General features: G+C 33.9%; 1 protein-coding gene across 1 annotated transcript in view; it reads right to left on the reverse strand.

Annotated features, from left to right (window-relative positions):
- Positions 1–20,088: 20,088 nt before the first annotated feature.
- Positions 20,089–22,348, reverse strand: part of LOC145663776 (innexin inx2-like) — a 34,348-nt gene continuing 32,088 nt past the window's right edge. The window contains exon 3 of the mRNA XM_081729863.1: positions 20,089–21,761. Coding sequence (XP_081585989.1) covers positions 20,537–21,760 — 1,224 coding nt within the window. The 5' untranslated portion in view covers position 21,761 and the 3' untranslated portion in view covers positions 20,089–20,536. The remainder of the gene's footprint in view (positions 21,762–22,348) is intronic.

Here is a 22,348-nt window from a genome sequence, read left to right on the forward strand (position 1 = left end):
TGATCTCCACTCGATCTCCAGATCGAAACCCTCAATTGAACTGTTTTACCTCAAACTTGTGCTGAATTATTGGCTTTTGTGCCGGTGGAAGGCAGAGCTTAAGTCACAAAATCTTATGTTAGAATATCACTGAAACATTTTTGTATTTCTTAAGTTGGGTAAATTCCTGAGACACTTTTTGAAGTACATACGAGTAAAATCTCTATTCTCTTAGACATCGGACATTGATTGTCGCATTTGTATATAGTCAACTTAGCGACTATATTATTATATTGTGTAGAGTCAACGAAAATGTCATATTTAAGAAATAATCATATATTACATATTCTCGTTTATTTTTTAATTCTCTTTGTCATGTTCTCTCTAGTTATTGCATGACCATATTACTTTTTATCAAAGGTGTTCAAGTATTACTTGTCGTCTTAGTCGTTTCTGTAATTACACACTAACATTAATTAACATATTGTGCCTCAACCAGTGACGATTTTAGTTGTAATTAGTGCTATACTTAGAATTTAACTAATGCAATACATTTTGTGTTGAGGAACATTTTAAGTATGTTATCCATGGCTAATGACTATATCGATAGAGGCAAGTCATCATGGTCGCCTTTCCTTAGGGTCACCTATATGTATTAACAAAAGAAAGGTAAGGGACAAAAAATTAACACATTTATGTTTATCTTTTTCTTATAAGTATTTTTATAGTTTTATAGGTTTCATAAACCCTACATTCTTGTGTCTTCCGATAAAGAACGTGAATAATACTACAAATGTTTTTCTGAATATGTGAATTATAATCACAAGTTAGAAAAAACCTTAGTAACATGGTAACATCACTTAAATTGGTTTCTAAATATTACCTTGTTGTCTAAAACAAGCCGAATTTTGTTCTCTCTTTATCGTATGAGTTCCATAATATTTCTAGTATTAAGTATTTCAGATTCCATGCTAAGTTGTCCGTTCACGTTACGTGTATACAATTGTAACTGAGAATTGTTCAACTATAATGAGGAAGCAGGCTGTATTGTTCACTCATAAATTATATATATATATATATATATATATATATATATACAGTATATATATATACTGTATATACAGTATCTATATATATAGTAATGTTACTGTATAACTGTATCAATATTAAAATTAATATAACTATGTAATTTTATTACGTGATATCCGGAACAAATAAAGAGAAATATTAAGTTATAGAAAGAAGACAAGCGTACCTGTCTGCAAACCTTCTCTTTCTTCTGATTAGCTCTGGTAACCCATGGAGAGATGTATTAGACAAATATAGCTGAATGTAATGCATCGTACAGCACGCCAAACGCTATGATTATAATTAGGAGTGTCTATTAATAAAATGTATAATTAACTATATACATATCAAAGAGAATATGTTTACTATTTACTGATATTATTTGCTCATCTTATTTTATAGTTTACTCTATATTTTATTACATTGTTTCAGATATATCTTACCAATTAAGGAACTATGACGTAATCAGATACTATCTGTAATGAATATGCCTCTGATGTAAGAATATTAACATTTTTGGTTACAGGTTTTCATGTATTGCCATTTATAAGTTATTTATGTTGAGAAATGAAATTTTTAAAAATTAATGTTATATTCTATTTTATGCAATTCTGTAATAATAGTCCGAAATTCCTGGCCAACGAACTTAACATATGTTATAAAAGACAGATGTTTATTGCTTTATTTGTATTTCATAGTAAGAACATTTTAATTTGACATATTCGAATCTTTACAAATAGAAATTATTCTAAACCCAAAAACAAATTTTGAAATTTAATTATCTTTTGTGTTGTTTGGTCAATGATAATTATATAATTGTTTGAGTTTGTAAAAGTTTGGATGATACTTCATGTTTAATAATCTCTATTCTAACTAGAGTCTTATCTAAGATATAGACAAACCCTGTAATAGCCGGGCTGAAAACAACTTGAGAAGAACAAAAGAAAGTAGATATTATTAATTCATATTTCAATGATGCATTTGATGCAAAAACAGGATGGACACGCTTCTTTTAACCATGGTTGCCACAGCTGAAAGTGGGTTTTGTTTGACAGGGTAGTGAATTCTGAGTTGCTTTTCGTGGGATGTTGAACCTGAAACTTGAGAACTAGTCTGAATATAGCACTTGAACAGGGATTCTATACTACGTCCTTGGTTTCTTACTAGAAAGCACTGCTTTATGTGTCTCACGTTTTGCGGGTTTGTGAACGCATGTATCAAATTCGGACAAGAGAATGTAACTAATGCAACCTCTACATCTTAGTATGCATCTTTGATAAGTTTCAACTACCTAATTTAAATCAGCAAAATGCATCCGCTTTTCTATCACCAAAATACAATTTATCTTAGGGCCATTATGACGTCAGGGTGAGTTCCTGCTACTGGTCCTAAACCTTCAGTTCTTTCTAAGACAGTAGATTATTGGAAGAATTAACGTTCGTAAGATAATACCGGCTTAACCATAGACGGACACCAAGCAGAAAGATCTACATTTCAATTTTTCATTTCAGAATATACCTTCAAAAGCACCTATGCATTTGAAAAATCCAAGAAAATGCTATATCGTTCGGATGTTGACAAACTCACCGGACAATATTCGTGATTTCCTATAATATAAGTAATACATCTACAAGAATCGTGATAAAATGTGAGCTTCTAAAACATTTCCCTTTATAGTAACACACTGTGATCTATGTCAGGAATAAAAATTCTATATCATGTCAAGCAATTTTGATCGAAAAATTGTACATACACCACATCACAGCCAACTTTAGTGCCTCTTGTGTTAACATAGACGATAATAGAGAAAATATTGAAACAACTAAGGAACACCTTCAAATTGCCAATTGTGATAGAAACATTTAAAAACAGCCGTATGAGCAGATAATATAGGTACATGTAACAGGAGATAATGTTTTTTTTTCAGTTTTGACGTCACAAGTAAATCTCAGTCATAATAGTAGGAAGGAGAGTTTTCATGTAGACCGAGGAATCCATGGATGAGCCAAACAAGTTGAAACTGTTCTTGGTGGTTTTCTTTTGCCGTCAATACAAACTGATCATCAGTAAACAGGACAGTAGAACAGCACTATTATGTAGAAGTTCTAAAACGTCATCGGAAATTGCTCCCAAATAACCACACCCTTATAGAAAACTGAGTTTTTGTTGCAGACAAATATGTCTGGTCACTTATTTTTTGCGGCAATCTTCTGGCTGAAAACAAACAACCGTTGTACTCCAGCCAAGCTAGGACTCCTTGGCCTCAGCAAATTGTTTTCCCTTAATAAACTAAAATTACACATTGAAAATACGTCCTTTCGACAAATTTGTTGAGATGAAACCAAATTCTAATTAGAAATTCCATGGCATATCTAATTAAGTGTCCCAGGACTTAAAGATATCTTGGTAGTCATGGACAGTAATTTGAAGATGAAAAACTTGATTAACTTTTATCTTTGTTGATACATTTTTACTGACAGCAATCCAGTGTATTATCATCAGCTGTTAAAACTGATCAATTTCTGCACAACACTAACTACACTAAGTTGTGTAAAAGCTTTTTTTTTGTCATTAAGTTCATGGAACGATAACAAATATTTGTATCGTGTGATGACAACACTGTATATGCTACAGTTATTGCAGTCGTTTACTAATACCTTTAACTGCTTCAACGTTAATACCGTGTACAAGAAACACAAATTATTTTCTTCAGATGCTGCTCTGTACACGACCATGAAATGTTGCATGTTTATCAAACATTTAAAAATAATGAATTGGTGTTGGAACTGAAACTGAAACAACATATGACTACATTTACGTGATTAGAATTTAGTTTAACCCAAACAGCCCTTGAGGTAAGTTAAAAATACTTACAAAAATGCAAAAATGACTTTGGAGTTGCTTTCAATTTTTCAAGGACAATTTATTTCGCTTCATCACATGTTATATAATCAATATTCAATATTCCTGTCTTTATTTTTATCTTACTCATTGTAATTTATTGGCTAGTTGGTACAGAGTAAATATTGTATTTGCCTAATGATAACATATTACTTCTGTATAGAAACACTGTGAAACTTACTATATGTTCCAGAGTGTACAGAAAATGCATTCCCCATCGAGGGAACAATACAAATTGTGAAACATATTGGCTTATTTTTGAAAATTTGTCACCAAAAGTGTCCAGGGTTTTATTATTTGGAGTATAACTGTTTTAATTTTCAAAAACCTTCTTCTCATGGAAACAATATTAATTCGAGAAGTTGGTGTAGTTTGTTGTTGCTCTAAATAATAGGCAAATGATTTTATATAATAATGTTTGTAATTAATTTTATATAATAATGTTTGCAATTGATTTTATATAATAATACTACTCTAACCGTTCTGGTATTTCTTCTCCTTTTTAACTTTTGCATCCCACGGTTATACCATCTAGGCTAAAGGAGATAGTGATGATGAGAAATGAATGAACTGATGAAGTGAAAAAGGGGGAGGAAATGGGAGAACCCACGTACATGGTATTTATTCACCACAAAGTGCACATGGCGGGGATCAAACCAAGGTCCCCATACACCAAAGGTGAACGCACTTCCACTGAGCCACCGCGGCCCTATTCTGGTACATTTGAGTCACAAAAATAATATATATGATCTGATAGTATTAAATAATTAGGAATTCTTTCTTATCCCTATTTTCCGAAGCCTTAAGTAATTGTATCGTCATCCATCGAAAGTGTCTCCACTATGATTTTCATCAACGTAGTTGTTAAATCTAAAATAATATTTGGTATATCGGATCTAATGTGTGGAACAGTGTGAATCAATATTTCTACAAGGACATCACAAACACCTCTCTTTAAAACCAATTAGGTAATTACCACTAATAACCTAGATATTCTCGAGAATACAGATCACCCTTCATAGAGAAAGCTTGATTCGGACGCTACACAAATGAACGCATAAACGGAAAATTGTGGAGAACGAATTCGTAAATAAACGCATAAGCGGGAAATTGTAGAAAACAAATCCGTAAATGTGACAAAACATTGTATATCGGAAATACTGCCAAACGTTTTCCATAATTTTGGAGAATGAACATACATTTTATTTATTATAAGTATGGAATTAATCATTTAATGGCATTTGTAATATAAGTGAATTTAAACTCGGCTAGTTACAAGCTCGGTTCAGTGTTACACTTTCTTGAATATATTTAAGAGTACATATATACTTTCAATTCATAAGTTATTTTCTAAATTTCTCATTGTGTAAGATATTACATTTAGTCCTATCTAATAAATAGCATTGCACTCGTTTCGTGTATTACTCGGATATTAACAATCCGTGGTTTAAAGTCTTGTGTTTAAATCTATGTTGCATATAGCTCGTTTGCTGAGAGTCTTGAAAGAAATAAAATGAAGACATACTTACTTTATTACGTCTATGCAAACGATAGAACTGCAAATGCCGTTCTCGCTATCCAGTTTCCACTTTTTGTCGAAAACCGATTTAAGTGAACATTACATAATTATTTCCTTTAGCAATTTTAAAGTATAATACTTTTTCCATCTTACGAAAGCTTTTAACCCTAATGGATAAGACCAATTATTGTTTGTGGAAAGAAAGAACCATTAAGATAATTGTACCTGCAATACTTGCACTCATAACATTTGCGCTTCACATTGCTTTCGAAACAATACCAATGACTGAAATAGAATGTTCTTATATAAATGGCTTTCAACGAGCGTTCATGAATAAATTAATAGGTTATTTACCGTTTGGAAAACATGTTATTGCAACACTAATGTAGTTACTATACTAATGTGCATACGTGAAAAAAATTTTCAAATGCATTTCCGTTGCATCATTCCCACCTCAAAGAAAGCAACGTCATTTTCATAATTATTTAAGATTATTGTTCTTAAATAAACTCTTTGCTCATACTATAAAAATAAATAATGGTTCAATATATTTTAGAAAATTCGGCCATTCTGTGGTCTGTCGAAAAATGTAAATCAACAAAAATTCAGGGTGGACATAAAGTATCTCCGTGATAACAAACAATAATAATAAGAAACCTTAGAATGATATAAGTATGCGGTTTGAGGGAATTAATAGGAAAATTCAAGAAGTTTTTTCACCTCCACAACACAAAATCCGTTCTTCGGACTGCAGTACGGAGCATACGTTATTCGTATGCTACATAGGCACTGCCCTTAGATGTTACATCATGCCGTTGCAGGATGTCTGACATCTAACAATTTTCAGTATATCACATGCATATACTTATATTACATTCCTCAGCTATATGTTACATACGTTCATTTTTATGTAAGATACTAACCGCCTACGTTCTTTCATACGAAAAGTACGTATAGATGGAACACTTATACAGAAAGTATTACAAAACATGCGTTTTCAGCTATATGTTTGCTGTACATTAAATTCAAAAACTACAGGAATTACGCATGTAATCTATCTTTTTAAGTACGCAACCTACAATGTTTCTCTCAGTGTGATTTCAAGAATTTTCCCATGTGCTCCACTAGTTGCCCCCAAGACACCCAAACGATATTCAATTTCTATCCATTGTGTTACTCAGAATTTCAGGAGTCACTGTATCTATTGCGATATTTATCCTGTTTCTGAGTGTTGCAATATCACAGACAATGTCGCGTAAACCCTATCTTTCACATAAACTCACAGGAAGAAGTTTGCAACGCAAGAATTTCGTTGGGTTTAGGTTAAAGCAACGCGAACAGCTTCCACACATTTCTCACTAACAGCCTACCACTTCTACCACGAACTAAAATACGTTCTGTTCCAATAAGCTTGCTATACAATTCCTTTATGCTCTTAACGTCTGCTGGATGCTGTCCATACTTTCTCTTGAATGTTCGTTGTAATGTGACGGGATATTTTGTTTCATCATTCCACAACACACACTTCACTTTTTGCTGTGCTGGTGCAATTATTAAACAAACGACTGTCACACTAAGATCAGCTGAAGTAAATGGCAGCACAGGTTGTGGCAAAATCGTGAATTATACAGTAATACAAGCGAAGTTTTCAGACCGCATTCTTCTATCATTCTTTGTTTTCTTGTTACTAATATTTGTTGTCAGGGAGAGGCTTTATGTCCACCCTGTATATAGAATCCATCCTAACATCAGCTAACAGGAATCTCCCTGAGAGCTTTCAAAGTTTACTGAACCACTGGTGTGTCCAATGAGTATGCAGGCAGAAAAAGATTTGTAAATGTGAAAGTTTTAATGTCCTAACACTGTTTGAAAGTAATTTCTCTGCCCATCTAGTCATTGGATGTACCTATTGATCAAATACATCACCACTCTCAGAATAGTTTCTATTAACCACTGTTAGGAGGAATTCTACACAATTTTTGGTCACTGGAAGAACTCTGAATATTCTTTTGGAAATGGTGAACAAAGGTGAATGGTGAAAAGTAGTTTCAAAAGAATATTCAGAGCATATTCAAACACTCAATTATTTCTTCTATCTTATTATTTTTTATTATTTTTTTCAGTGAAAGATTCTATCTGATAAAAATACGTTTTATTTGTAAGTGTCACAATGTTAATGATTTGGTTTTTAGTATATTTGAATATATTAACTACCATCTCCACCTATAATCTCAATGTGGTACCTTTAGCAATAACAAGCCTGCCTTATAGGTATTGCTTCCATTTACAATCCAAATAATTATTCGATTAACTGCATTAACAGGAGTAGTGACTTTTAAAACCTAACAACATTGTACCCATAAATCACCTAGGTTGTGTCTTTACTGACTTCAATAATAGCATAAAGGAGGAAAATATTTTCTATGAATATTAGAATAGCAATAAATAAAAAAATAAGGTACATATAGTTATATTTTCTGGCCCAGCGTGGCTGGCCTTGAAAATTATATTTGTGTCAATTCTACTACGGAAACGTATTACTCAGTGGAATGCATTTGCTGCCATTTCCTTGTCTATTACTCAGTTGTTATTTGGTCAAAGCTATTAAGAATTGAAGAAAACCATCCTATTATGCAGAATATTGACGCATTCCAAACATAATAAATAAGGTTCTGATTACAGTACACTTTACAGTCCTTTGTCTTCTGCTAATATGTAGAAATATAATGCTCTTATTGTTTCTTTATCATTCTACGTAGTTCCTTGTTGTTTACGTACTCAGTTTCAGGAAATTACGTCTTAAAGCGTCGAGTAATAGTCAACAAGTATAGTAATAGTCAATAAAATGATTCAGTATCACGTTTCCTATACAAAAAAATGTATCAATGGTACGAAAATAACATACTGAAAATAAGTAAAAAGAAATGCCATTTACGTACTCTTAACAGCAATGAACATTCCTTTAGCCTAATATTCGAATAATAACATTATACATCAAATATGTTTCTACTTTTTACAAAAGTCAAGAAAACAAATATTGTTTAACGTAACATACATATCAAGGGTACAGAGGAATAGGATGCTGTGTTTAAACAATTTAATTTACACCGTGCAGTGAAGATCTAACAAAATGATAGGTTTAATAATAATAAATTATTAGCTAATAGCATATTAATTAACTATTGTCATATTTCAACTGAAATAAAAAAACTTTTAAATCATACATATGTATATATCTAGCGATCTGCTCATTAAGTATTTGCTACATATGATAGACTAGGAAATTTCCTTGTGTTTCTCTAGAGCTATGGTTTGAGTTAGTGGTTCTTCAAATTGTATATAGATTTCCTGTAAACTTCAAATCTCACACGAAATTCTAAATCCTCACATAAGCATCTTACTGAACCTCCTTAACCTTTTCGTTCCCTTTTAGTTCAAATATCAAGTAATGCAGAAGTAATGTTTCATTATTAAAACATACGAATAAGTATCACAAGTCTTATGCAACGGATTTGTCCGTCCGTCTGTCGACAGATATCAGAAAAAAAACCGAAAAAAATGCCTAGAAGCGTTTCTATTTTGCTTTCTTTTTCAATCGATTAGCATCAGAAGAATATATTATATCTCCTTCATTTAAACCGGATGTGAGAATTGTCTCCAATGTTTGGTTTCAGTCTTTATCACTAGAGAACAGACATTGAGAAACATGTTTTAAATAGATTCACCTCTTAACATATAATCTCATCTTCTCACCTGTCTCTCTAGTATAACTGAAAGAAGTACACTTTCACTACTTGACGGATTTTGTCTCTCCCTACCTCCCTGTCGCCCTAAGTTATAGATCTGTTTAAAATATTCAATTCGGATAGTCAGGAAGTTTACAATAGTTTCACAACAGTAAAACCAAACTAGTGCATTTCACAGAAAAAATACAATAATTTTTCTACTCTTACATGCCACTTTCATCCCGTGTTGACGAAATGAGACGGACAATTAATGAAAGTAAATGCTTATGAAATAATTGTTGAAATTGAAATATGGGAGAACCCCGAGAAAATTCATGAACATGAAGTGTTATTCTATCATTGAATCATCGTGTCCTTCACAAGAAAGCGGACATCATTGTACCTCTACGTCAACCTAGGAAGAGTAATTGAATAATTCCATAATATCAGGTAGAAGCAAAATATTGTCGATGAATATTAGATAAGTAATAACGTGCAAAATAATGACAGTCATTTTTATATGTGGACGGAATTGGCCCTTAACATTATATTTATGATAAAATTTGCCTATGTAAACATGTTGTTTAGTGAAATGTTTTTACTGCCGCTTCCTTATATATTACAAAGTTTCTATTTGAATAAAGCTATCCACAACTATTTGAAAACATACTGTTACAAAGACTATTGACACATTTCAAATTCAGTAAGCATGCGTCACTTAACATTATTCATTGCAATTACATGTCTTCTATAAACATGCACACCCGTTTATTGTTTCTTTGTTCTATGCAAATACGTGATTTTTACGTCTTCAGTTTCACAATTGAGTACTAAATCGTAGGCAAGTTTTGTTTTATATGTTATGACCAATCCTTCAATATGTAGTTACCTACAGAAGGTAATAATAATACAAAAATTCCATTTTGGTAATAGGATAATACAAAGACGATATTTATTATTTCTTATTAGCAAAAGTCGCTCCTTAGTAACAGCCATGTTACAACGTTGTATACTACAAGCTCCTTCGTGGTTATATGTTTACGGTATGATTCTTTAGTGAGAGACACCCAGGTCTCATTCCTGACGTTAGTTCCTTTGACTCAGATCCCACATGAAGCTGTAGGTCCACTTCCCATAATCTTGTTTCTGAAAAGGACGCTAAAACTCATACCATACAAAAGAAATTCATATACAAAAATGAATCAAAAAATGAATAAGTTTTCCCGTATAACATACATATAGGATTACCAAGTATAAAGAAAATTACAGTTTTCTTAAATTACATTATCCTACTCCAAATGTCTATACGGGAATTGCTGCACAGTGCATGCCTGTCTCCCTCCTCTCCACATAAGACCTTGAGTATAAGTTTATGCCAAAGATAAGTAACTTAGTGTGCTATGGTGCGAATATAAGATCCGTGTTATTAATATTAAAAAAATTCAAGCAATGCTGGTGGAAGCGCAAAACGTTACACATCTTTGGAGTGACAAATCATTATGAAGATACTGTTTCTCAAAAAAAAAAATTCTGCAAATGACATTCTCATTGAAATATCACAAACATTGGGCGAGAAGGGTTTTTTCTACTGCGCCATCAATATCTGGATAGCTTAGTATAAGATCTAAAGCTGAGCTAAAATTGAGATCTGGAGAGAGCGTAGAATAAACGTAAATTACCCGGCGACATGTGATACTATGTATGAACTAATACTTTGGTGTAGACAAACATTATTTCAAATATTAAACTTTTCAACATAATGTTTTGGGTTCATTGTTAGCAGTATACTGGACATACTGAAGCTCCAGTGACAAGGAGGAACAACAGTGACTAGGAGGAACATGTTAAAGCACCTAAGGCATTTTTGATCTAGTACTACGAATTTGCGACTAGTACGATGAATTTTTCTACGAGACTTATGACTGAAAATGGAGCCTGACTCCACGCCTGTTATCCTTCAGATTGTTCAATGAAGTGGTCATACTCCGGATTTGTGTAGCCAAGAAATTCATCACCCAGAAACTAGCAAAGATCACGGCTTCACTTCTCTGGGACGATGACAGTATTATGCTATCTCAGAATTCTAGTGTTACCAACGGGTATTATTCTAACCTATTAGATTAGCTACATGAGGCAACTAACACAAAATGCAGCGGAAAGAATGCTCAAACAGATTTTCATTTACACAATTGCCCAGTTTACATGTCCTACATTGTGGCTTTCAAATTGAGCACTCTTGGATTCCAATTGTTCTATCACCTCCATTTTTTGTTTCATCTCTCATCTTCTAACTTCAGTAAAACCTCAAAGGTTGTTATTTTGAGTACACTCCTGTCATCCAAGATGAATTGTATGAGCAAATCTTAGAAAAGATGCTATTATACATTACTGTACCATGTATTTTAAGAAGAATATCTTGGGTAACTGTGTAACTTCATTCTCTACCCTTTATGGAGAAAATCTTGAGTTCTTCGGAATCGGATACTTTACATCAAATGATATTGTGCATTATACATTTCCTATCGACAGCTAAATGTAAATTGCAAACTGTCATAATATGATTACTTACCTATTACTTGGCTTTGATTTTTTAAGTTCCCTCTGCAATAGGGAAGCTATATGAGGCTTATAGCTGAATAGGGAATCCTCTCAATCTGAGTTTTCACCGGTAATCATATGATAGATACAGAATGTAGCAACTGTTAGTATTATAATCAATAAATGCTATGTATACAATATTTAAGAAAATTGAATCTCTTGAACGAAATAAACATTTTAAAGGGAAATAAATTGAGATTTATGTTTCAACGTCAAACGATTTTATTATTTAAGTTAAAGGAGATGAGTTATTTACCGAAAGTGAATGATTTTGAAAATATGGGTTTAAAGAAAGTGAGCGAAGAAACGAATAAACTTGGAGAAGACCGAAGGAAACAATGTCACTACAAATTCCCATGGTTTGGGATCAAACCAAGAGCCTCTGAAACAACAAGTGATAGCTGTAACACTGAACATACGTCGTCCTTTATTAGGTGAAATGTATAGCTTAGAGGACATTCTGAAACTTCCACCCAGGATTTTCGTGCAAATTTAGTGTCCCTCCCGTATATTGAATAAATATGTACGCACAAAGAGAGAACTCGCTGAGTTCTACTTAATTTATTGAGATTAATTTATTGTATTTAAATTGTGTTAATACCAAACTGTATGACTACTATTAAGTACCAACAAAGTAAACATATCTTAAACCATATATATCTATTAACTTAATATAATATAATGATCATAATGTGCACAGCACAGAATACATCTATTAGACAATTTTGCAAAGACGTTAGTAAACAATAGATAAAACATTCTATATGGATCGATCACCAAAGTCTGTAAATCAAGTAGTAAATATACCGTGTAAATTAAGCCACAAGACGAATGTGTCCTTGACAAAAGAGAATATAATATTTATTTAAGTAAGCATAAAAATGTATAGAGAACATAATATTTTGCTTTATTAAATGAAGTAGTTAACGATTGAAGTTTTCGAAACTGGATACTTAGATTGCCACATTTTCATCAGTGTAATATCGGAAATTTTAGAAAACATTTAAAGTGACAATGGCTGTAATATGAAGAGTTTAGGTTTAACTTCAGCACTGTGTGTTTTTTAGACATTCTTAATTCTGCAAATTGAGTTATAGGTGCATGCATGCACCCAGAAATTTTGATCAGCGATCCATAAGCTAAAGATTGCAGGGGGTCTAGACCATGCGTGTCTCCGTTAGTGTACCTGTATGCAGACAAAATAGGTGGTATTATTTCATTATAATTATAAAGTTTTGAGGGGTCCGAGCCCAGTGAAGCCTGACGGCGAGTACCGTCTGCAATTGAGCTACCATTCTTTTTCCTTTCACTGCAGGTTTGTATTCTCAGTCAATAAGAATATAATAAGAATGGGGCCTAGGAAATACAATTACAATAAAATGATGTCAGAAGTTGAAAGACGAAAAATGATAAGAGACGTTGAACCTCATTACCTCGTAACTCTAACGAAATACCATTTAATGGGTTGAATTTTCCGAACCATACGTAAGAACAAAATATTTATTCTGAAAAATGCATCAGAGTTTCAAAAAGGAAAATACTAGACAGAAAAAATGACCAAAGTGCTGTCAGTACAAGCACACAGACACCCGCCTGTGATTGACCATGTATTCTTCAAACCAACGGTGATTACTCCAATATTAAGTCTCCGTGCCCAGCTATGATATATTGTTACTAGAGTTGCCATATTCCAAAAATGAAAATCCGGACGCTACTAAATTACGAGAATCTTTGAAATGCTTAAAATGAAAAGAAGTTTTATACACTAATTTACTTTCTTGCATTAGATAGAGTTGTTCAGGTATTATACGTAATCACATTTTTAGTCCTTTTAGTAGACGTTCTCTTCCGTAGTTAAGTTGAGTTAATTTTGAGTTTAACGTGCCGTTTAGCACCAAGGCTATGTGAAACGTGAAGCTACCGATTAACGTGGAATCCGAATCACATGAGCTCCCACCAGGAATTGAACCCAGGTCTCCCACGCCAAAGGCACGTACGCTAAATACTTAGCCACGAAGGAGCTCTCACCACTTTTGCGTGTACAGACGATCCACAAGCGACTGAGATTAATTTGGTGAAATTCAGGAGAGGTGTAGCTGTCTAGACAGACACGATCTTTTCTCTCTGTGAGATCAGCTCATTACCTGTCATTTATGCAACCAGAAACAATACAAAATATTGTGGGTTGCGGCACTATGCAAACATTTCAGAAGAAAATCAAAATTGGATCTAAACTAAGATTGGATACTTTTCTAGATTATTTACAATTTCCTTCTGGAAGGAAATAAATTGTAAACACGCGTTGAAACGGAAAGCTTGAAAGTCTTTAGTTTCCTCAAAATTATCTGCTTCTTTTCCTTCTCCTTGAGGATCAGTGCCTATAAAATCTCAAGATTATCAAACAGCATGAAAACTGATTTTCTGTTGTTCAGCTTGAGTTTTTAATGAAATGCGTCTTATTAAAAGATAATTTGGACCTGATTTTCCCATTGAGTTTATAACTAACTAACTCTATGGCCTTTGGAACCCGGAAATTCAATGTCGCGTTCACAAAAGTTTTCCACTGACTTCTTTCCTTAGAAAACTGGATCCAGTTTATACTTTGTATTCCTATCTCTGCTAGATCCATCTTAATATTGTCCTCCCATCTGCGCCTAAGTCTTCCTAATGATTGTTTTCCGATTGGTCTTCCAGTCAAGACTTTGAAAGCATTCCTACTTTCTTCCATTCTAGATACATGACCTGCATACAAGAGATTTTGAACAGAATAGTAAAACGAATCCCCTGCTTTTAGTAGACATTTAATTTCTTCGTGAATAGGATTTTCGTCTGTTAATATTGATCCTAGATATTTGAAACTATCCACTTTATCAAATGTATTATTTAATATTTTAAAGCATCAATTTGCCGTATTACGGTCCCGATGTACTTCCATACATTTACTTTTCTCTGCGTTTACTTCTAAACCCATGTATCTGCAATCGTTTAGGACTAGGCGGTTGCTTTGACCGCTTATTTAGGTTCTCTAACAAGTAATTAAGTCGTTTTTTTTTTTTTTTTACTGAACAAATCAAGGATGGACCAAAGAAATCGTAGATGTGTTTTGGAATCGGATGGTCAATTTGGTGGCACCGGGTGGGAGCAGGGGCTATTCCCTTTTCCTTTCTTAAAGCAAATTTCGAAACATTTTCACGTCTTTAGTTTCCAAGATATCAGACTGAAACTTTTTATACCGATTGTGCATACTTTTGGGTTTTTCTCATTTTTTTTCTGAGATCCCTAAGTGAAACCGGGGCCAGGCCCGAGCTACGCAAGTGTTCCTAGGGGACGATTTTTTCAAAAACAATCCGGTTCACATGTACGATACAAACATGTGTGTTGTACCGCTAGAAAGGGGTCGTTATACTGTAAAAAAATACGTTTGTACCATGACTCTAGACCAAATAGTAATGACGCACTAAATGTTTATAATATTTGTATTATTAGACTTTCAATAATTTTTTCCGCCCTTTATTTCCAAGATACAAGATTGAAATTTTGCACACGTATCATATACATAACAACGTATTACCTTAAGGAAAAATCAGATACCAATAATTAGAACCCAGGCCCAGGTCAGAAACGCAAAGTATTTTGGCAGGAATTTCAAACCAAAATTCCGAGTTTTTCACGAATTTTCCGGTTTAAGTGTGTGAACGGACATGTAAGTGATACCGTTGGAAAGGGATCATTATACTGAAGAAAATCGTGTTTGATGCATGACTCTGAACCATGATCCTACCACAGATATGAAGCATGATCCTACGATAAACAGTAAAGAAGCAGTAGCTGTTTGAGTGAAAGACTAAAATTTACCTCAAAAAGTGGAAATCCTGAAATTGTTAAGCGCTTCAATTATGTGTGACATCACATTCCATAGCCCAGCTTAACTTCCAGTTTAACGTCTCACGATTATGCTGTTTACACTGAGGGAGACGATGATTAAGACAAGTGACTCACGAAGTTACCATGGTGGGATGAGAATGTGGAAGGAAACCAGAATACCCAAAATACCTACAGACAAGATGTTATTAGAAAGATTCTTAGAAAGATGTTTGAATTAATGAAACATTTTAATAGGAGGCGCGGTGGCTCAGTAGTAGTGCGCTTATCTCTGATGCGTGGGTTCCCGGTTCTATCCCAGGCCAAGTAATTTTGTAGTGGACAACATTGTTTATGTAGGTTTACTCGGAGTACTCCCGTTTCCTCCCACTTTTTCATTCCACTAATTCTTCCATCATCACTCGCCTGATTTAATCATCGCCTCCCATAACTTAAAGGGTATAATCGTAGAACGTTAAGCTCAAATATTACATTTTATTTTCATGGTAACCAAATTTAGAAATAAATAAATGGAACAACGGTAATTTGCTTAAAGGTACGAGGGAGGTTCAATAATTATTCTCCCCGTCATATTTAAAATACTTGAGCTGGGATGGAAGATAAGGGATATTGTAGCTTAATGTCTTAGATTACAGAACCATAGCTGCTATATTAATATTCTTTTCTGCCGTCTCAGGTGTGAGAGATGGCGCCTAGCTTGAAAAATGGAGAAAATCCAACAACGAGCTGTCATCAAGTACCTCCAGAAAAAAAAAAAGGTTAAGACCAAAGGAGATTCATGAGAACATGATCCGTGTGTTCAGTGATGGAGCTCCTTCCTACCAGGTGGTAAAGAACTCGTAACGCGACTTCAGTTGCGGCAGGGAAAGCTGTCAACAGGCCTCCGGTGCTGGTCCTCCAAAAACAGCGTGCAGCCCAGAAAACATTGGTGCTGTGCATGATACGATTATAGCAGACAGGCGAATCACGGTGCAACAGTTAGCATATGTCATGCACATCTCAGTAGGCTCAGTGGAAACCACTGTGCGTGAACACTTGGGATTCAGAAAGGTGTCAGCGCGATGGGTACCCAAAATGTTATCTCGTGAACATCAGAAAGACAGAGTTCGATGTTCAAGGGCTGGTTTGGAGGTTATGAGGTCAAACCTGATTCAGTTCTGTGATAGATTTATGACAAAGGATAAGACGTGGCTCCACCACTATGATCCTGAGTCCAAACGACAGAGCATGGAGTGGCGGCACAGCAGATCTCCTCCACCATGCAAGTTCAAGGTGTAAGCGTCAGCACGTAAGGTTATGACCACAATTTTTGGGGATGCGAAACGTACGATCCTTATTGACAACCTGGAGGTTGGACACACTATTGCGGGGGCCCATTATGGAGCCCTAATCCCTAAGTTAGGTGAAGCAATCAAGAAAAACGGCGCGGGATGTTGCAGCGAACAGCGTTGTTCCACCAAGATAATGCTCCGGGCCACGAAAGCCATCTTACTGGTACCGCAATTCATGCTGCTGGTTTTGATGTGTTGTAACATCCTCCCTACTCACCCGACCTCGCCCCTAGTGACTTCCATTTGTTTCCAAAGTTGAAGGAGCACCTCAAGGCAAGGGAGTTTCACTCAAATGCAGCTGTTATTGAAGCTGTGGAGGAATGGCTCATGGCTTAGCCAGAGACTTTCTTTGAAACTGGCATAGTGGCTTTACAGCGTAGGTGGAAGAAGTGCATTACTATAAAAGACACTTTTTGGAAAAAAAGTACTGCTTTTAGGTCAGGGACAATAATTATTGTACCACCCTCGTACTAGCAAAAATCAAAAGGCAAATGATTCACAGAGGTAATTACATAAAAGAAATAATGATAAGTTACTCTGTATTGTGTGATCATGAAGTCAACAACACCCTTTATATGGTCTTCCGAGTTTTTACTTTCTTGTTTATTATATTAAGAGCTCTAACTTACCTACTTTGAAGCCAACAACGTCCATAACCACTATGATAGTATCTTGATTCCTATCTTTCTAATCCATAATATGAATATCTGTATACTAGTATTAACCTAAATTTGTGATAATCTTCTATAACTACCAAATGAAAATTCAAGGTCTTTAACAGAAACTTTCCTTTCTTCTCTCTCTACACATATCTATCTATTTATCTCCCTTTTCTTTTCTTAAATATTCCGTATGTAAAAGGGAATGAATTTGTTGAAAGAAAATAACAATGTAAAACAAAATCATTGTTGATGTTGATATTTTCAAGAATATTTCATCGATGCAAGTTCATGATACTTCAATGTTGCATAAAAATCAACTAAAAAGTTCTGATAAAGTTACAACGACATAATTGTTAGACTATTAATATTGTAACACATTATTGATATTGTTTTAAAATAAGCAAATGTAACTGCTTTCTGTCTACACTTTAAAAAATGATTCAAGATTTCATACTAGGGTACACTTGATGCTTTTCTTTAGTTGCTTGTTGCTTTCTCCATTTTATTCATGTCCTTGGATAAAATATTTGTCTCCAAATATAGATTTTCTTATATTTCTTGTCACTTTCACAGTGTAATACACATCGCCTTCAGATAATCCCTTAAGTTTGTAGTACAATATTCTAATATAAAAGACACCTCTCTGTTATGATGCGTGAAATTAAATACAAGCCTGTGATGATAAATGGGGAGACTGGTCGTTTGAGATTTATTATAATTCTTTCATCAAAAATAGATCACTGAGGAATTCTCACAAGGATATAAAGACAATAGATCAACGTAGAATTGATTCGGCGTGGAACACAAAATAGTGTTATCCAAAGTACATTAAATGTAATTTAGATATTGAAAGAAGATATAACATTTCTGAATCATTACTTGTATGTTTCCTTTTTCACTACTACTATAACAACATATCGTTATTAAAATGACAATTTTATATACTGAAAGCTACCTTTCACAATCATTAAATCACAACTAATTACAGATATTATGCAACAAAATATAATAATGTTATTTCGTCTCCAGGAAGTTTTAATCTTTACAATACAGTACGGTGCAAGCAGTCCCGGGTTTGATTCACGGTGGGGCCACTAAGCCGAAAATGTGTTAAAAACTTCTTTCAGGCCAGCCATCTTGAATGAGTTATTTCTTGGGTTTTCCTCACTCACACCAGGCAAATACCGGGGTTGTACCTACCATTTACGTCCCAGGCCGCTTCCTTCCTTCCCAAATCCTTTCTTCCTTCAATTTTCCCAGATAATGTGTTCGCCGAGGGACGTCATTCCTCTTACGTGACTGGCTAACATGGCCATAGGTGCCGAAAGCCCAGAAATCTAAATCCTAAATATAATAGACAGGACATCTAACATAAATATTGAAAATAAAAATACTATTTTAAACGTCAAATTGTATTTTTGAGAAATCACTTCCTGATGCAATCTTTGAAATGCATATTACACGAAGATTGACAGGTAAGTAAAGTCAAAACAGAAACTCAAATAATCTCCAAACTTTTTTATATTAATAGAGAGCAATTCTCCTGATAAAACCCAAACTTATTATTTGGTATATGTCGTACTCCTAGAGAAAAATAGATAAGTACCTCTGTAAATAGGTACATCTATAAACTGTATAGACCATATCTAGACACGATTTTACGTGTGATTAGTGACGTGTCGAGAATTTGATTAATGCATGATTATCCACGAAAGATGCAAGGCATGAATTTTGTACAGGAATGGTGAAACATATTATGAGAATAAAATAAAACGGAAGCAATTATAATAGTTTATCTTATATTTTTTGCTTCTAATGTGCTTTGAAAACCATACGGGTAGGTCGTGGAATGTGTCTATTTATATAGGCATCAGTTAGGAATGACATAATAAAAATACTCAACAATACAGAAATATTATAATAATGCATTAGTTAAATTCTTAGCAAGATGTTAATCATGTATAAAATTGTTTCTAAATATAGTCCTATGTATTTAAGAAAAAAAGCTTGTGTAATTAATAATTACATTACGTGTTCACTAATATGTACCATCGGCTTCATATTCAGTTCACCAGAAATTTAACATAATAAAATAATATTGCTTAATTGAAGCAAAATCAATGAAAATGGAAATGAAACTTTAAAATAATGAATTCTATTTAGCTTTTATTGTTCCTTTTGAAGTAATACAATCAACAGACTATTATATATCAATATAAAAAATACGAATTATAACTGTTCTTAAATTTTTAATTAGAATAATATCATGAGAGTTGAACTCTTAGAAATACAAACCAAAAATTCAATAGCTTCATAAAACCAAATGCATATTTTCTTGACGTATCAACATTGAATAAAAACTTGGTTCAATACTTTTATAATAATAAAAAAGTCACAATTAATAACTAAATCTTCAACTGTATTCTTATATTTTCAGGATTTATATTCAATATTTCGTATGAAAAGTACAATTTTCGAAATTGTTAAATATTCGATTAGCCAATTCACAATTTAATCAAGTTTATTTATTTATACATTTCTTTACCGAGTCTTATGATCACAAAATTTTGAGACCGAACATTTTTTCAGTATTACTTCACAACCTTGAATGACTTAAATGATACATTTTTGGCAGTACAAACGTTTAATAAAAGTCAGAAAATATAGTGTATAAATCAACTATATGATTAATAAAGTATGTTAATAAAATAATAAATGAAATATGTTAGTGAGCTAGTGAAATACGTTAGAGAAGTTTGATAGTGAAAACAAATGGAATGAAATTCGAAAATAAACTGACTTCACATTCGCATTAAAATCGTTAGTAGTATTAGTAATGACGTGTACGTTAGTCGAAAGCTAAGAGGCTATTTATGATGAGTTCCTTGGGACTCCACAAACGAAGCAATTTTTGACCTTTTCGGGCAACTCATTTTGAGCTTCTTCTTTAGTTATTTTGTCCTGTGCTTTTTCCTCTTCACCCGTAAGTTGACGTAAGAATCTGAAAAGTTCGTCTTTGCGCTCATCAAAGTTGTCCGAAGAGAAATCGAAGTAGAAGACATCATTGGTGTACAGTATGTCCGAAATTTCTCTTTCCTTGATGCCCTGTTCGTCTTGGTCTTTAGCATAAGTCTCGTTGTTACCATTCAGCTCCTCAGGATTAATGTTGATCTGTTGCACCTCTTTCGCTATCCTCGCATCCTTCTCCGTTGCAGACGTGTATGTGAATCGTAAATTTACTCCACGTTGACGTGACCGGATAGCGACTATTATATTCAAGAGTAACTCAACAACAGAAATCATAGCCAGACAGAAGAACCAGACCCACAAAATTATGAAGATGATCTCATTGAATGCGTTGATTGGAATTGTGCACGCTGTCTCATCCTTCATTCCGTAATCACCCAAATTGCATTTGATTTTTTGAGGGAAAATCTTCATCAATTTGTCACTCCTCTTAGATGGTGGTATTGCTGGAAAAGTCAGAAAATCAACTCCATAATTTGTCAGTGGATATCCCAGAAAACTGTTGACAAAGCAAAACGAAATAATCACGTTTACTATATTGAGAATCTGGCAGAACAGAAGTCGAAGCGGGCTCTTGAAATAGGTTGAACTGAATCCCCACGGATTAAGCAGATCATTCTCCATTCTTCGATACCTCAAACATGTTGATGCAGTAACTGGAATCCGTATCTCTCTCTTCGATGTAAATCCCCAATAGGGTAGGAAGAAGCAAATGGCTACACTGGAAAGGATGAACGGGATCAAACGATACTTGACCTCGTAGACTGCTTTGGAGTTGGCAGAAATATAGTCATCAGGGAACTGGAAAGATGAGGTAGCCCAGCACATCCTATCAATTAAAACTTGTGACGTTGCCTCATTTCCTGCCATCGTGCATTGAATTGGTTTCCCAATGTATTGGTAACTCTCCACAATAATAGTGAAGAAAATCAGAATAATTGCGGTGAACTTGTGAAGTTTAAAAACCGTGTCACTTGTAAAGACACCTTCGAAGGCCTCCTGACGGAATACGCTCTTTACTCTGCGAAGTGTCTGTTTCATACGGTGATGAAGAGGACTTCTTGCCATCCTGCAAATTAAGAAATTCAATTTTAAGTATCTAAAAATATAATTGACTTCACATTAATATCAATTAGCAAAGGATACAACTAAGAGTAAATAATATACATTTTATAAATATCATATGATTAATAAATTATCACATTTGAAACAAGCAATCACGTAAAAGAAGGTGAAACTTCGGAAATGAAAGTATATATATAAAGTCATATGTTTTTGGAAACACACAAGTATATGCCTGATAAAAATATTAATTTGTTGTAGTGTGTATCAGTTCAAGTGCGTACAGTGAAGAAAATGCAGTTTGAAACTCTGTTGGAGAAGAGATAATGTGGTGACGGAGGATCTCAAATTGATATTTATTCTTCTATGATGGTTCCATAGGAGTCAAATGAATGGTAGGGATGGACACGAGATGAGGATGCTCTTTGTGAAATTTGAGACGAAAGGAGAGTCACGAGTCATCTCTCGTCCTATCTCGAATATCTCGAAAAATTAGTCATATTTAAAAAAAATGTTTCGTAAGAAGTATTCATTCTGAAATTGCTACCTGCCTTCGAACAAACAGCATAATTTATTACTTTGAATTTCTAAGAT

Source organism: Thermobia domestica, chromosome 11 (assembly GCF_964235325.1).
Source record: "Thermobia domestica chromosome 11, izTheDome1.hap1.1, whole genome shotgun sequence".
Classification (NCBI taxonomy): Eukaryota; Metazoa; Arthropoda; class Insecta; order Zygentoma; family Lepismatidae; genus Thermobia; species Thermobia domestica.